The following is an 18,667-nucleotide window of genomic DNA, read 5'->3' on the forward strand; positions in this document are numbered from 1 at the left end:
GTACTTTGACACAGATTCCCTAATAGGAGATAAAATATGACAATGAACTGTCGACAGAACGACCAAAAGATAAGATTTTCGTGATCAAATTGGTTATTTCAGTGTTGTTAGTCTTGATGTATCTTTATGATAATTATGTATTACGGAACTAATCGAGAACCATTACCCTTGTCGACTCCATTTTTCTACTCCATTTCGAATTATTTCTCAATGACAAAAAAGTCGACGATATATCTAAATATATTGAATTGAAGGTAAAGAGTTTCTGCTTTTTATACAGAAGATTTTAGTAAATTCTCTTTCATACGAATAAACAGGTCGGCTAATAAAGTAGCACAGTTTGTGACCATCGGAGGTCCAACAGTTTGTTGAAAGATTTAGTTTCATCATCAAGAAGACGTTGTTCATAACATGTCCATTTTAACGACGAGACTTGGCTTTTTTCCCTCAAGAAATAACTAAACGCACATACAGTATAATTATTTTCACATTCGCATAGCACTATATGTACAAGCAAAGGCACCGCAAAGCGGAGAATGTCCTCGCTTAAGAGAGCCTCGAGCCCGATGTAATTAATTACTTCCGTTACCCACTCAACCATACAATCACAAGCACTTTACTATATCCCCTCCAATTTCGTAGCAAGGGATAGTAAAAAAAAAAAAATCAGTGCAACTTTTTAATGAAACGAACTATGGGTATAACGAACAGTTATCAAACTCAAAACTCTATAACAAAATACAAACCAGGAGCAGAACAAAATTTGACCTCTAAAAACATTAGAGGTGGGATCAGCTGCCAAAGAGGAGTGAGCATCCCCTACCGATGCTCCTTGTCATGATCGGGAAAACCGAGAAATCCGTAGACAATTCAAAGTGTTACTAACAATAAGTATGAAAAACGTCAGTCAACATTCGACCTAAAGATAGATTGTATTTGCTGACAAGGTATTTATCGACCATAGAATTTGCGAAATGATGACTTTAAACGAGACTGTTGATATTCTTGTTACATTAACTTGTTTGTCAATAGCTTGCCTCGTTTTAGAAAGTGTTCGGACGTGGAGAATGCTCTTGCGTATCGAATCAACTGGAGTCAACTGGAAGATATAAACCCCACAGGCAGGTGATAAGGGTATATTACTACTAATGTAAGGGGACGACAGAAAAGTTGAAGTATTTACGTTTTCATAAAGTTTTTGTTGTTAGTTTACCATTAACGTCTTTTTCTAGTCAGATATCCAACTATGAAACAGATGAGCCAGACTTTATGGTATCTTTTATTTCAAGATCACTGGGATATATCGAGTCAACGGACATAATTATAATTCGGATCCGGAGTAAGTTTTCATGTAACTTGACGTTGGGGATTATATATGAAATTTCCTCTACGATCGACGAAGAAGTACAAACCTTATTGAAGAAAATCTGAATATGGGTCCGTCGTATGCCACCTACAAACCACTCCCTAGCACTTTGTATCTCAACAAATCACTTTCTACATTTTTCTTAATTTTGCTTTTTTTTTTTTTTTTTTTTTTTTTTTTTTTTTTTTGCAGTGAATATGAAAAATATTAAATATATTGGGTTGCACATTTTGATAACATATATCGATCGAACACAATTTCCATGAAAAAACATTCCTTCTTTTAATTCATTATCCTCTAAATTTCCTAATTATATTTGCTTTTTTGTTTAACTTTTTTCCCTTTCATTCATATAGGTTTGTACTTTGTGCAGGGATTTAGAGTGCTCAAGATTTATTTTTTTCATATTGACATACATCGAGAAATCGAGATACTGGATTCTTTTTATCAAATAGCTATAGTTATAATAATGACTCTGTTTTCAAACACAATCTATCAAATAGTCACATTTAATTGACACGTTTAATACCATTGCTTTCATGAAACAGTACACTACAGATAACCCGGTTTTACATGATCAATTCATCCGGCTCACAGCGGATGTAACTGGTCGACCCGGGGGGGGGGGGATTTCTATACATATGCATCTATGCACCCAAGTCAACCTTATTTTGCGAGGGTTTTTTTTTTATTGAAAACCCAATTTGCAATTTGCATTACTTAAAGATTAATGAGATCGATTACTGTTTGTTAAATTTATCTTTTCTTTAAAATACTAGTAGTTTTATGTACCTTAATCCGAGCTGTGTGTCATTTGCTATAAGGTATTTCATTAGTAATCGTATTATTGGCCACCCTATTTTGCTTCTTACTTTAATTAATTCATATACTTTGATTGACTTTAGTAAAAACTTTGATTCACTATAGTGAAAACTTTGATATTATAGTAAACTATGGTGATATATAGTGACTATAGTTTACTAAAGTACTTTTACTAGGGGAGGTAGGGGTCTATATATATATATATATATATATATATATATATATATATATATATATATATATATATATATATATATATATATATATATATATATATATATATATATATATATAACCTAGTATATAATCTGTACAAACGCAAACATATTCATTGGAGTTGAAGTGAATCGTATTCACCCGGAGGGTCAGTGGCTTGCAGCAGCATTGAGAGGTCACAATAAATATCCTAAACAACGTTGAAAGCAATGGTTTCAACGACCGCAGCAAGTTTTGTATCTGAGCAGGAAAAATGTTAAGCGAGTCTATTGCAGGATTATTTTCCAAACATTTCGATGTTTGACACACAGCCAAGGCAAGTTTTAATTTTCAATCTGGACATTTTTTTTTTAATTTTCCAACGACAGAAGTTCGTTTATGAAAATGGTATTGTCATTCACCCTTCAATGTCTCATTTATTCAGATTCTGACCATAATATAATAAAACAATTATGGACTCTTTTGGTGGTGAATATGGTTTGTTATCCGTCAAAAAATATCAATATTGAACGAGGCAAAATATATATTATAAATATTATAGATAAATAAGACATTATAAATAAGTTCGACATTGAAGCTATATGTGGCAATACCATTTTCATTCACGAACTTCTGCCGAGGAAAGATGAAAGAAATGTCCAGATTACAAATTTCAGTAAATATGTAGTGTTATGAACCGTTTGCTTTTGTATACATTATACGGGATCCATAAATAAACTATATAATAATATTATATAAATACTGCATGTAGTTGAGTGTAACATTGAAAATTTTCACCCCAAGAAACCCAATTGTCAACCGAGGCTGTGAAAATTTTCAATGTTACACTCAACTACATGCAGTATTTATTATATTATACTGAATGTTTTATACAAATACATATTATGGTGAACCTTGCGCGCATAAATTCTGCACAGTCAATATTTTTTTTTGAATATCACCCCTCGTCAAGCAATGTCGACTGTTGCTATGCTGGAGGGCGTGGCTTCATTATTCAGCGGGTAATAGTGTTTTTAACAAATGTTTCTCGACGAATCAGATTCAACTAATTTACATGAAAGTAAAATATTTATTAATATCAATGTCTTATAACTAGTGAAGAAAATATACTAAAGGATCCTTGAGCCTTATGGACCTCCAGCTGTCTATTAGAGGTATTTCCAGGCCATTTTCCTTCTTAAATCAGTCTATATATTACTGTGTGACGCAGTAATAACTTCGGATAACCAATAATGTAACCACATTTAAATGTCCATTAATTATCATTAACACAACATAGAAGACTAATCGTAGCGATCATAAAAAAAAGGAATTCTCTACACACTGTTTCTCCAATAAAACATCATCAATTCTATAAATATTACAAGGACGACATTTTGATATAGTATGGCAAATTAAACGGGATTGAATGTGTATTGCCTACATGAAAAACATGTGATAAACATTAAAAACATTTACAAAGGATGGTCGAGAATAGGCTTGCAAGCACGATTTTAAACTTCCTCCTTCGTATTCATATTAAATGGTTTGCTCCAGGCATTAAAACATACATCTCCGATTTATCAAAATTAAGAATTGTGTTGCTTTTTTAATAATTCCATTTTTTTTTTATTTTGTGAGTATTTTGAGTTTGTTAATCATACAGACTTTCTACTTATGCATAGTTCATGAAGCGTATTATTCCTTTATCGTTAAATTTTTATTTGTTTCTCAATCATGCTAGATAAATCTTAAAGAGCATTCGATATCATGCTTTTTATATCAAAACTCAAGAACTACAAAATATTAGGTTGAAGTTATTACATGTAGGAACGGATAATTTAAAGAAATTCAGTTGTGTATATAGACAGAAAAATGTTCGATCATAATGTTGTGCTTTGTAATGACGGTTCTCCAGATCTTATTTCTTAATTTGTTGTCAAAAGACAAACTGCTGGCCTGATGCTTTAGACAATTGCGAAATTGAAGATTTCAAGTTAGAGAAAAACTGTTTATTGACTCGCTCATGTTGTGTAATCTATCTTTATGTTACATTTTCTTTACAATATAAAGTATCTTTCTTGTTGGAATACTGTTTTCCCTCTTTCGTGGACATTTCAACAACTGTAGACTGTTTTTTGTCATTCGTAACTGAAAAAATATTAAAGAAAATACATTTATGTAATGAAATATGGAGATAACGGACAGTAATGAAGCTCAAATGTTCATTGAAACAATGTATTACAAAAATACTTTTTACTATTAACAGTATTAAAAATATTAAGGTGGTGATTTGGTTTAATAATAAATAAAACAAGTCAAATTTTACCTGGTTGGACTCTGTTTCTTCTACACCAAATATGAAGTGCGTCCTGGAAACCCTTTCTGAACTTTTCACTCATTCCGGCGTAGATAATTGGGTTTATGGCACTGTTACTGTAGGCGATAAACAGTGCCGCGTATTGTAAGTCCTTCAGAAACGAAGGTACCTTCAAGAAATATATGTTTTATATTGCCATTTCATTCCGCCTTTAATATATAGCCCAACTTAAGATTTACAATTTTAAAACAAGGGGTAAAATACATTGTAAAAACTAGAGTTTTTTAGTAGTGTGTATCTATATGCTCTTTTTTCTAACACTTAATTTGATCCACATTGTTTTTTCTCCTAATTGGTCTTTACATTTAAATGTGTTTTACTTTCAAAAGTTATTTTATATAAATTGTAAATGCCAATACCTAGAGTGGAGGTTCTATGGGAATGTTTGACGTGAACGGAAATTGAAAGTAAAAATGTATCCCTTTTACTCTGGAAATATTGATTTTTAGTCACATTTTGAGAATATTTGATAATTTCCATTTTTGGGAATTCTCATTTTCATTTTAGAACGTATACAAAAATCTTCCTAAAAAGGAGCAAAAAGAAACCCACTTTTATACAGGGACGAAAAATCTGATGGAGAATTAAGACTTGTAATTGAAAGTTGACCTGTAATGTGTTTAGAAAAACGCGATAAAATATTAAGAGATAATACTTTGAAAAAAAGTAGTATTTTATAGAAAAAACTTAAAGGGAAAGGTGTATTTTTAATGGAGGTATACATTCGGTGAATAATTCAAGTAAAGGTAAAATAAAATATAATTTTAAAAAGTTCATAGGGGTCTTCCTTTTCCTGATATATTTTATTGTGAACGATATTGATCTTTACTAGGTATTTGTCCAAAATTCATTCACAAAAATTGACGGGGAATAACGTATATGAAAGTCAACATGAACATAATTTGTCCAAATGCGAACCTGGTGCTTCAATATTGGTATATGATTTACATTATGACCCCTGGGTCGAGGCCTCTGCTGGTGGACTGTTAGTCCCCGAGGGTCTCTACAGCCCAGTGGCTAAGTACTTCGGTACTAGTTTAAAAATACGGATATATATTTAATTGCTGTGGTAAAATTTAGAAATTTATTTCAAATTAAGGATTATCTCCCTCATGCATAGCTCTGATCCTTCGACGTATTTGGCTCCAGTCTTTAGCACTTTTTTCAGCTCTTCAAAGTCTTTTTTATTTAAATATTTCGGATTTCCAACCTTTCGGCGTGAGCATCACTGAAGAGACATAATTTGTCGAAATGCGCATCTGATGCATCAAAATTGGTACCGTATATGATTTACATATTACTATTGTAAAGTGGGCTTCGTTATGACGAAACATTGATTTTTAGAATAAGGAACATGATTTACATTTCATCACATGGAATGAAACTTAACATATCAGCAAAATACATCTTTTTACCGATGTTTACGTGATGATCTTGAATTTAAAAAAAAAGAAAAGAAATTAACGTATTACACTGCACAACCCCCTATACTATATCATTAACTGTATTAACAGTAACTTGTAAACGATACGTTATGTACCTTTAGTCCTTCGTTTCTGTAGACCATGTATAAAATTAGACCCTGCTGCGGAGTCCAGCAAACAATAAAAGCTGTCATCACTATAAAGAACATTCTAAGAACCTGAAACAAGGGGAAGTTTTATGAGCAATAGACTTTTCGTTAATATAATGAACATCATCATTATTAAAATTGTATGAGATTTCGACCTTCTCTTTGATAAAACTAATTCTTAAGCATTATGTAACAAACACATACTAGGGACTTTTTGATACGATTGACGTTCAAAATAACATTTTACTCAAATTATTAACGTATAATAGAATAAATAAATTTATCGTATTAATCAATAAGGTTTGTAAAATGTCTTAACTTTACTGAGATTAAAAAAACAATATTGGTTGCACTTTTGAAATTTAAACAATTTTCAAATCTAAATTCTTATGGACTGTGCCCAGTTGGTGAAAAGTCAAGCTTTCACAAGCTATTAAAAATGTATGAACCTTTCTCTTAGCATTACAATGTGCCTCGTTATTAGTATCCACTTCATATCCTGGTATTCGTCGGTGACAAAGCTTGATTCCAATCACTCCATACGCCACCAGCATTATAACAACAGGAATGAAGTACATGAAGACAGACAAGAAAACATAATAAGCTCGGCGCCCTGGTTGATCAGAGGTACATTTTGTATCGGTATAAAATCTAGGCCAAATCTCGTCACACCAAATATCTCTGCGATTCCGCCATTGAATTTCCAGTTTCTGCCTGACTTTTATGTTCGGAGCACTGGTTCCTATTGCCGCAATCCAGGAGAATGCAACAAGAAAGGCTAACATATTTTTGGAAAGTGTGCCCTTCAGGGGAAACATGACTGCAAAGAATCTCTCGATGGACAAAGACGTGAGGGTAACTACGCTGGAAACTACAGCAATTACTGTAAAGCAAGCGTAAAATGTCATAAGTCCTCCATTGATTAATCAAATTAATGAACTAAAGCAAGCATTGTATCTGCTCGACAGAAATCTAACTTGATTAAAAAGAACATTTTATTTTACATGTACCTTGTACAAATGTTTCAAATTTACAAAGAAAAGATCCAAACGGCCAATTGTGACTGATTTGGTTCCCAAGGTGAACCCACATACAGAAACATCCAACCAAAACATCGGATACAGCCAGATTTGCAATGAGAATGTTGGCGGAAGTGCGCATGCGTTTGTTTACATAAATGGTAAATATAACGACCGAATTTCCTACTATGTCTATTAGGAATACAATAAGATAAAAGAACACTTTCATTGCAATTTCTGTATATGGAATAACCTTTACTCGAGGACCATCTGTATTCGAAAGAAAGGCATAATCGACATTTGAAACAACTTTCTGGCCAACAATACTAGTACAATTATTAAACCACATCTGTTTATCTTGCAGTAGGTAATGATGGAGGTAATATAATTCTGCAGCTGAATATATCACTTATGTTTCCAGAGAATCCTTCAGAAATGTAAACAGACTGAACTGTCCTATGTAGAGGAGCGGTCGTGTGTTTTCTTGCCTGAAAGTATAAATTATAGAAACACCAATTAATCTAATTGAAATTGAAGACAGATAATGTAAACAGAAAGGAATCAGCTGACACCTAAAATGCACAAAAGCACGTGGTATACATTTTATCACCGAAAAGTTTAATGCGATTGGTTGAGAGATAAGAAAAGCAATCAAGATTTGTAAATTTCCCAAAAGATGGCTGCAGTCAGCCCGTAAGATATCGAACGGTATTTGTCAGGGGTACTATGAAAACGAGTTGACACAAGAACCCTGACGTTGTGAGGATGTCCATTAATATATACATTCAAAAATGCGCCATATCAAATCTGCGCTTACTTGTTAAGAAATCAATTTCCGTCAAATATCATAAACGCTAGATATATATACATGCAATATACAGTATATCGATCTCCCTCTATAAAGAAGATGTACTTACCCGTAGAATATAATTCTGAAGGTCATAATGTAAGTTATCTCTAGGAGCGTTGTCAAAGTTAACCAAGTGCTTAAATTGCCAATAAGGGCATTTAATGTCAACGATGTTATCGCTGATTAAAGATGTACTTATTCCTATACGGTAGTGGCAACTTTGGCGTATTATTTGTTATAAAATCATTGTAATATGAAATGAAATATATGGAGATAACGAACAGTATTCAAGCTCAAAAGTCCATTATGCAATACAAAATAGGAGCAGAGCAAACACGGACCTCCAAACATCAGAGGTGGGATCAGGTGCCATGGAGGAGTGAGCATCCCCTGCCGACCGGTCACACCCGCCGTGTGCTCCTTGTCATGATCGGGAAATAACGGAAAAATCCGTCGACAATTCAGTGTGTAAATAATGGCCTAACAATTAGTATGAAAAACGTCAGTCAGCATTTGACTCAATGATAAATTGTATTTGCTGACAAGGTCATTGTATCGACCATAGAACTTACGAAATGATGACTTTAAACGAGACAACTGATATTCTTGTTTCATCAACTTATTTGTCAATAATAATAAGATGCAAAAATACATAATGCCAAAGATATTATTCTTAAATTCTTTCAAAGCCTTATTTATATCTAGAGGTATTTTTAAAAACAACTCTTACCATCAAAGAAAGGCTTGTGAGATGTAATCCAAAAAAAACCATATTTTGGGCAAGAGCGAGGTTTGAATTTTTAAAATATTTGTCATAAGATTTCTAAAGCAAAACTATCATCATTTAAGAACGGACTTGTCTTGTGTGTTGTAATTCGAAAAAAAGTAGTTTTATTAAATTTTTATTGAATAACCTACTTTGGGCAACAACAAGGCCTGAATTTATACCTAAATGTGCATACATCTTATCAATTTTTTAGCAAAACCTCATATCATACAAGAAAGGACTTTAGAGTTTTAATCCTAAAAAGCAGTTTTTAATAATAAGTTTTGGGCAATAACAAGGTTTGATTTTATACATAAATGTGCATAATGTCTTCTAAAAAATTCTGAACTAAAGTTCTCATCATCCAAGAAAGAACTTATATGTTGTAATCCAAATGTTGGACATGACTTCGTTTTTTCATCTTTTATCTATTACTGTAGATTCCTTATTTTACGCGAGTATTTAATATCGCAAAATGGCCCTTAGACGTCAAATCGCAAGAACAATAAATCGCGAGTGGACTGTTGATCTAGAGGTTTTACGTGGATTACAATGCCATAAAAATAAAAGCGAGTAATTTAATTCCGCGAGTGTTGCTTCTCGCGTAATTACGCGATAATTAATTCCTCGCGTACATTTAGGAATCTACAGTAATCCAGACCAGTACATGAAAAGCAAGAACCTAGCATAGAACGTCTATGGTATACCCCACCACCACCACCAAAAGGTAAAATAAACATTATGCCTATTTATCAAATTAGCACCATTTCGATTTATTTACCTTATTTTGAGATTAATATGCTATTTGAAGATGATACCATAAAAATGATAGGATAATATTAAATGCAAATATTTCGTTACAAAATGATCATATTGATTCATTTACTTTTTAAATTTTCACACATTCTCATCTCCTCTTGAAAGAGGATGTGACCCTTCATTTATACAACACACTTTTACACATTGTTTTACATGAGAAATGTAAAATAGAGCACTTTTTGTTTCTACAATTTTCATCACTCCTCAAGTGTGTTTCTTATTATTTTAACTAAGATAATGAAGATTCAATCCTGACTAGTTCAATTTTATACAGGTCCATGTATGATAATTATACCCTGAGGGGTATGTTTACCAGTCTGCAACAAGTCAGGTGAGTGTTCACGATTGCACAGAGGATAGTTTTCAAACATAAGTCAGGAACTTACATGTTCTTAACCAATAGGAGTTTTATGTGAAATTTATAACAAATCATGAGAAAAGACTGGTGGTGTCCATTTGATTGATTGATTGTCGTTTTACGTCCCGTTCGAGAATTTGTCACTCATATAGAGACGTCTCCATATACCGGTGAAGGGCTTCAAATTTAGATCTTTTATCGGCTCTCAGGGCCATTGAGCAGCGAGGGTTCTTTATCGTGCCAACGCCTGCCGTGACACGGGGCCTCGTTTTTTAAGGTCTCGCCCGAAGGACCCACAACTTTCACTTCAAAGCGCTTGGCGAAGAAACAGTTGCTACCTATTTTTTATCGACTTAGGTCAGTCGCGGCCGTGATTCGAACACACGAACTTCCAATCACGGAGCGAGCTGTGATTTGAAATTAGAAGTAGATCAAAGACAAGATCGTGAGTAAACTTATTTTTAACATTTCTGGAATGGATATCATTCTAGCTGCAGTATGAATTACACATTGTAAAATCCTAAAAAGTAAATCAATTAACAAAACCTGTCTTATGATTCCATTTTAATTTTTGGCCCAAATAGATGTCAGAAAGAGAGAAAATAGATTGATAGAGATTATTACAGGTATATAACCCCATGCAAAACTTTAAAAACTTATGATTGCAAATGCTTGGAAGGAGACACAATATTTAAAATAATTAATGCAATTTTTCTTGCATTGTTATCAGAACAGCTTAATCAATTTCAAAAGATTATGCTAGAACTGTTAATCTTTTATCCATTTTTGAAATATCTTTATCGCCATTCCTGATTCAAGAGAGAGCTAGGAAAATGACCCAAAAGTCTACGATCTAATAAACATGCACTGTACGTTCTGAGAATTGTAAGTAATGATGAAAAGTCAGAATAGGGGTGTATATTCACAAATTTTAGGAGATTTAACTTTTCAGACCATACAGAAATGTCTCCTTCCTCTTTTCTTCTTTATCAGCCCCACGGGTTGTTTATGTACACAAATCAATACGTTGATTTGACAATAAAACAAATTGACATACATATATAATTATACAAAAATATACATAAAGATTAATGGCGGGTCTCCGTTTTATTTCGATTTCTTATTCTAGGAGGGTGGGTTGACCCTAGGGTCATGAATGATGTAAGATTGGTGTGGGCAGGGACCTAACAATTCATTCATTTTCGAAAATTGTTATTTTGGCATATGAATTTTTTTTAAAGTTTAAAAAACGCTATGCACTAAAATAATAATGTTGTTTTTACAATAACAAGTTCTAAATATAGTCCAAAAATACCCCCACCCCCTTTTTATGTTATTTTTATAACAATCTATCATGAATTCTCTTGTTAACAGACTGGTAATGGATTTAATATATGAAATACATACGTATAAGAGGACTATTAGCTACATCTTCACCTGAGCATTATATGCTAGAATTGACACAAATCATATATTTTGTGCAAATTATAGAAGTTTTGTGGCTTCTTTCCGGGTTATCTAAATATAAAGGAGAATTAATTCAGTGGCAAACACCTCAGTGCGGGCATCACTGTCTTATGACAGCATCTAGAGTTTTTGAATGTTTTGATGAAATAATTCCATTATTGATAACATGCTTAAAAGTCATGAACAATTCCAGTATGTTTTATATCATGTCTTAATTATTGGTATTTATACGTTTCATATTTTTCTTCTCATTTTAATCTGATTATTAATTTGTAACTTAACAAAAAGTTTTTTTTAAAATTTGTTTTCGTGTCCGTAATCACATCATGCAGCAGCATCTTCAGAAATTCTCAGCATCATCACTTGTTGTATATGCAAGGAATCATGATCTACACATAGCAAGTTTTCGGCCGACTTGATGCTTTACATCAATGTATTATCTTGTCAGAATATAAGGGGTATTTTCTGCTGTTGGAAGTTTTTGACATTTGCCCCCTGAAAAGTAGCAAATTAATTTCTGCGGTTGCATTATACCGCAAAACATTATTTATGGGAGATGAACACTAAAATTTAAGGATTTAGCAGAACACTGTCATGCTTACTTTTTCTTAATTCATTTTAAGACCATGTTGATCAAAAGTGCATGAGAACTGATGCTAGGCTATACTATCTTTTAGTTAGTCTTAGTAAATTATTTTCAAATGAATTTTTATTCATGCATCAAACATAAGCATAAATCTTTTTATAAAGATATAGAGAAAGAAGTTATGAAATAAAATTAAATCAGATTGACTGATATACACACCACATATAAGACTTGCATGTATAAAATATCTTAATTAATATTGAAGAAATATTTCGCGATTGTAATTTTTGCGGATTTTTTTATCCACAAAATTCCGCAAAAATTGGACAATCGCAGAAATACCCGTTATATATGGTAAAAACCGTAGAAACTATTACTGGGCCTCTGGGCTTCCTATAATCGTTCGTTTAAAGCAATATGAGCTGCATTTTTGAGAATTTTATTTTGCTGTTAAAATGTTCTATGATTAATTTATATGTAATTTAAACCTCTTTAATCAATTAGACAGATATAAAGTATCAAATTGTTTCAGAATAAAGTATTCTGTACAATCGAATATATAGTATTATATCAGAAATCAATATTGCACAGGACGACAATAATGTAATATTGTTTTATTCAAAGCATATAAATAATTCTTCCATCGCAAATATGAACAACATAAGTTTATAAACGTTCTTTAACTCTGTCATTGAAATAGTTAATTACAATTTTGCAGCAAAAATTTCTGAAATCAAAGTTGCAGCTCACATTGCTTTAAATGATGTTATTCCGGACTGTAATACCGTTAGCAAGTGTTTTTTTAATGACCAAAGACATGCAATAATACAAACAAGTAAGTTTACAATAATCAGAAGAAACATTGGATACAAATCGTATTTAATAGGAAAAAAACTTTTTCTCACAAAAGAAACATCATTCAAAAAAATAGTGATGCATGTTATAAAAAGAAAATAACTTTTCAAATATTTCTAACTGGTTTTGCCAAATATGGATGAAAATTATATAAGCAAGGTCTGAATTTTATTTATAAAATAAAATAAGCAAGGCATGAATGAAGCTCTTAGGGATGTTAACAGAAAGGAGTGAAATGTTTTATAAATGACAAAGATAGAATACATAATGTTATTACAATGTACAGATCCTAATTTGATGAGGGTTTTTTTCCAAAGAGGGGAATTTTGCTTTTTACAATAGCAAAGAGACTCGTACAAAGTCGTAAACAAGATAAGAGGATGTTGTCTAATCAGATACCTACAGAAGACTGTATTAATGATTAATTAAAAAAGACAAAGGATAGGTCAGATTCTCTGTCACAAATATCCTATCCTTCAATTATGTAATTTTTCTTTAATTTAAAGACACGGAAATAATTTACTTTGGGAAAAACAACTTTTACAGCAACAAAACAGGAGATGAAGCGACAGCAAATCCTCATTAAGATATCCTGAAGTCGCGTTTTAAAATATTTTAATCGAACCATAACTAAAGCAGAAACAAACAATAGAATTGTCGAAATATATATCCTCTCTCTCTCTCTCTCTCTCTCTCTCTCTCTCTCTCTCTCGGGACACCCTTAGTTGCACTCCTGACCTGTAGTACCTAGAATACACGTATATCGTAACAGCGCTGAGACATCACAAGTTATTAAAGCTAACCCAATGGCGATTGTATTCTTGCATACTCTACAAGCTCACTGTAGGATACAGCCTTCAGGAGAATTTTTTGTCTGAGAATCATTTCAATACACTTTTTACAGAACTTTTCTTATTATTATATAGCAAAGTCATTTAGTTTACAATGCGTCCAAACATTTTTTAGTGAAAAATATAGTTTATATCATCAAAATGATCAAAGAATCGTGGCTCTATGACCCTTTTTATATTAATTCTGATTATAGTTCTTCAAGACCTTTGAATACGAAAAATGAAAATTTGCTTTATATCACTTTTAGTTGAATGAAATAACTTCTCTAATTCATGAATAGGAGATAACCTGGTATCATGAAATGATGTAATTGATATTATATAAGAATTTTCCTTTGTTTCATACCAATACAGACATGCCCGCCGTGTGCCCCTTGTCATGATTGGTTGTGCGGAAAAATCTGTGAAATTAATGGCTTAACAATTCGTACAAAAGACATCGTTCAGCATTAGACCTAGCGACAGAATGTATTGGCAAATGAGGTTGTTGTATCGCCAATAAAATTTGCGAAATGATGACTTTAAACAAGATTGTTGATATTCTTGTACTTCAATGGTGAAGTAACTAACGAACAGTGATATATCTCGTACAAACTACGAAGAATACAAATTTGTGAACATGGCATAAAAGACTGGCCCCTGAAAACTCCAGATGCGGGCTCGGGTGTTTAGGAGAAGAACGTACCCCATGTCGAGCGGTCAAATTCTCTGTGCTCTTTGTCATGATCGGGTAGATGGGAAAAATTCCGTACACAACGAAATGTAATAAATATGGCATAACAATGTATTTCAAAGATGTCAGTTAACACTCCACCTAAGAACAGACTGTATTTGCCAACAATGTCATTGTAATTAAACGTTGAATTTAAACGATATTGTGGATATCCTTGCATCATCACCTTATCTGTTAATAATGTGCCTCGTTTTAGTAGTTGCTCGTATGAAGAACATACTCTCTTGTATTGAATTAATTGGGAGATAGGAACTCCATATGCAACTGATTGTGGTTTATTGCTACACAAAGATGGAAAGCTGGGGATTGAAAAGTTAAAGTCATTATTTTAAACATAAAGTGAAGTTATTAGTTTACATCAATGTCCTTCTCTAGTAAGATATCAAAATAGGAAGCGGATGTGACAGACTGTGGTGTCTTTTTTTAAGAGTTCACTGGTATATATCGTATCGACATAAGAATCGAAATAATCAACGAAGAAATTTTAAAAAAAAAAATGAATATTGTTGAGAAATAAGACGTTGTCGATATATCTAAAACTAGATGTCGAACTGAAGGCCACAACAAGAGATCTTTTATCCACGAGAAATTTTAAATAAATGGTCCTTTATAAGAATATGATAACCTGGCTTTTAATTACGGGAAACAATTAGGGTCCATGAGAATTCCAACAGATTGTTCCCCAAAAAATCCTCAGATACTGTCAATGAAAAACTCAAGCTTGCATCTTTTTTTTTTAAAATTAATCTTGATGTACCTATGTGTTGAATCAGGGTGTATTTTAACAAAATAAGTTTTCAGATAACCAACAATAATAGGAACGCATATTTACGAGGCCCATCGTTTTTCATAATCGTCAACAGAATTCATAAAACTGTAGAGGTACTTTTTCTGCGTGGTATCAATTTACACTTTGTACAAATTTTCCGCGGAAATTTGTCACACTTTACTTAAGTGCATTTAAGACAAAGGATGGTAATCCGAGAAATCCGAAAAAATTTCTCACCTATAGTTTCTCGCGAAATGACGATCCCGCGGAAAAAAAGATTGATTGATTGATTGATTGATTGATTGATTGATTGATTGAATCAATTGGGAGATAAGAACTCCATATGCAACTGATTGTGGACTATTGCTACACAAAGAAGGAAAGCTGGGGATAGAAAAGTTAAAGTCATTATTTTAAGCATAAAGTGAAGTTATTAGTTTACATCAATGTCCTTCTCTAGTAAGATATCAAAATATGAAGCAGATGTGTCAGTCGGTGTTGTTTTTATTTCGAGTTCAATTGATATATAGGATTAACGTAAAACTGCAGATGCGGGCTCAGGTGTTTAGGAGAAGAGCGTACCCCATGTCGAGCGGTCAAATCCTCTGTGCTCTTTGTCATGATCGGGTAGATTGGAAAATAATCAGTAGAAAACAAAATGTAATAGATATGGCATAACAATGTATTTCAAAGATGTCAGTTAACATTCCACCTAAGGACAGACTGTATTTGCAAACAATGTCAGTGTAAATAAACATTAAATTTAAACGATTTTGTGGATATCATTGTATCATCACCTTATTTGATAATAAACTGCCTCGTTTTAATAATTGTTTATCTGAAGAACATACTCTTTTGTAATAAATCAGTTGAGAGACATGAACTCCATATACAAGTGATAGTGGTTTATTGCTACACAAAGAAGGAAAGCTGGGAATAAAGAAGTTAAAGTCATTATTTTAAGCATAAAGTGAAGTTATTAGTTTACATCAATGTCCTTCTCTAGTAAGATATCAAAATATGAAGCGGATGTGACAGTCGGTGTTGTTTTTATTTCGAGTTCAATTGATATATAGGATTAACGTAAAAATAAAAAAAAAAATGAATATTGTTGAGAAATAAAACGTTGTCAATATATCTAAGACTAAATGTCGAATTGAAGGCCACGACAAGAGATCTTTTTTCCACGAAACATTTGAAATAAATTTTGCTTTATAAGAATATTATAATAACTTGTCTTCTATTGACAGGGAACAATAAGACCCATGAGAATTAAAAAGATTGTTGGAATGTCCCAAAAACTCCTCAGATATTGTCGATGAACAAATCAAACTTGCATCTTTTTATGCCCCCGGATCAAAAGATCCCGGGGGTATATTGTTTTTGTCCTATCTGTCTGCTTGTCTGTTTATCTGTTTGTCTGTTTGTCTGTCTGTCTGTTGTCAACTTTAACTTTGCCCATAACTTTTGATTGGTTGGAGCTATGACTTTCATATTTCACATGTGTATTTCTTGTGACAAGACCTTTCTTTGGGTACCATCATATTTGACCTTTTGACCTTGACCTTGGAGTTTGACCCACTTTTGCAAAATTTTTTGAGACTTTAACCTTGGCCATAACTTCTGAACAGTTGGTGCTTGGGGTTTCAAACTTCACATGTGTATTTTTTGTGACAAGGCCTTCCTTTGGATACCAACAACATTAACCTTTTGACCTTGACCTTGGAGTTTGACCTACTTTTGAAAAACTTTAACCTTGGCCATATCTTTTGAACAGTTGGTGCTTTGGGTTTCAAACTTCACCTATGTAATCCTTGTGACAAGACCTTCCTCTGGATATCAACTTCTTTGACCCTTTTACCTTGACCTAGGAGTTTGACCTACTTTTGAAAAACTTTAACCTTGGCCATAACTTTTGAACGGTTAGAGCTAGGGCTTTCATACTTCACATATGTAATCCTTGTGACAAGACCTTCCTTTGGATACCAACCACTTTGACCTTTTGACCTTGACCTAAGAGTTTGACCTACTTTTGAAAAACTTTAACCTTCGCCATAACTTTTGAATAAATGATGCTAGGGCTTTCATACTTCACATATGTAATCCTTGTGACAAGACCTTCCTTTGGATACCAACCACTTTGACCCTTTGACCCTGACCCAGGAGTTTGACCTACTTTCGAAAAACTTTAACCTTGGCCGTAACTTTTGAATGGTTGGTCCTAGGGCTTTCCTACTTTACATATGTAATCCTTGTGACAAGACCTTCCTTTAAATAACAACAACTTTGACCTTGACCTTGATGTTTTACTTACTTTTAAAAAACTTTAACCTTCGCCATAACTTTTGAACAGTTGCAGCTAGGGCTTTCAGATTTAATATTTTTTATCTTTTGGCCTGGATTTTGACTTGCATTTGAGAAACTTTAATCTTCGCTATAAGCTGCCATACTTGGGCATCAGTGTTTCACAAACACATCTTGTTAATATTATTAATAATCTTGATGTACCTATGTGTTGATTCAGGATGTATTTTTAACAAAATAAGTTTTCAGAAGACCAACAATAAAAAGAGCGCATGTTGACGTTCATAATCTTCGACAGAATTGATAATACTGTAGAGGTACTTTTTTCTGCGTGGTATCAATTTATACTTTGTACAAATTTTCTAGGGAAATTTGTCACAGTGTACTTAAGTGCATTTAAGACAAAGAATGGTAATCCAAGAAATCCGAGAAATTTCTCGCCTGTGGATTAAACAGACATTGTGATTCAGCAGAATGATGACCCCGTGGGAAAAAAGTATCCTTAGAGTTTTTAGTATGAACTTTTGTCGCAAGTTGAAAAAATCAGTGTTCTCTGTTCTGGTCCTTTTAAAATACCTAATTTCAGGTCATCATCGTTAACTAGATTCTGTACCAGCAATACCAGTTATGACAGACTATAGCTGTAGGGAGAAGACCATGTAAGCGAGTAATTAAAAGTAACAATAAGCGATAAAAGTTTTAAAAAATATAAGGTGTGGACTTTTACTTTAAATAGGTGGAATATAAGATTGGACCCTTAATCTAATTTTCTAAGGCATGCATTTTCGAAACTTGTTCTTTGGCATCATCTATCAACAAAATCAACAATTGCAAGAAACAAAGTCGTTTGAAACATTTTATTTTACTATATTCTCAATAAAAATATATGACTTCATCAGATGATATAAATTCTGGGGACGCTAAGAGCTTCAAAGGGATTTTGTGGAATCTGTA

The 18,667-nt window shown here is 32.8% G+C and overlaps 1 protein-coding gene across 1 annotated transcript; it reads right to left on the minus strand.

Annotated features, from left to right (window-relative positions):
- Positions 1-4,427: 4,427 nt before the first annotated feature.
- LOC133193544 (QRFP-like peptide receptor) lies at positions 4,428-7,796 on the minus strand. Its single transcript, XM_061329506.1, has 5 exons — positions 7,347-7,796; positions 6,786-7,219; positions 6,304-6,405; positions 4,713-4,872; positions 4,428-4,534 (listed from the first exon to the last, which is right to left on the minus strand). Exons 1-5 carry the CDS (start codon positions 7,702-7,704, stop codon positions 4,428-4,430), a joined length of 1,161 nt encoding a protein of 386 aa, XP_061185490.1. The 5' UTR covers positions 7,705-7,796.
- Between the last annotated feature and the right edge of the window lie 10,871 nt (positions 7,797-18,667).

Source organism: Saccostrea echinata, unplaced genomic scaffold (genome assembly GCF_033153115.1).
Source record: "Saccostrea echinata isolate AGI-Se365-2 ecotype Australia unplaced genomic scaffold, CSIRO_AGI_Sech_v1 ptg000028l, whole genome shotgun sequence".
Classification (NCBI taxonomy): domain Eukaryota; kingdom Metazoa; phylum Mollusca; class Bivalvia; order Ostreida; family Ostreidae; genus Saccostrea; species Saccostrea echinata.

Coding starts and splice junctions, on each gene's coding strand:
- LOC133193544 (XM_061329506.1), bottom strand. CDS start 7,704: ATGTGGTTTAATAATTGTACTAGTATTGTTGGCCAGAAAGTTGTTTCA. Junction 6,406..6,785: donor ATTGTAATGCTAAGAGAAAG/GTTCATACATTT, acceptor CCCTTGTTTCAG/GTTCTTAGAATGTTCTTTAT. Junction 4,535..4,712: donor AAGAAACAGAGTCCAACCAG/GTAAAATTTGAC, acceptor ATATTTTTTCAG/TTACGAATGACAAAAAACAG.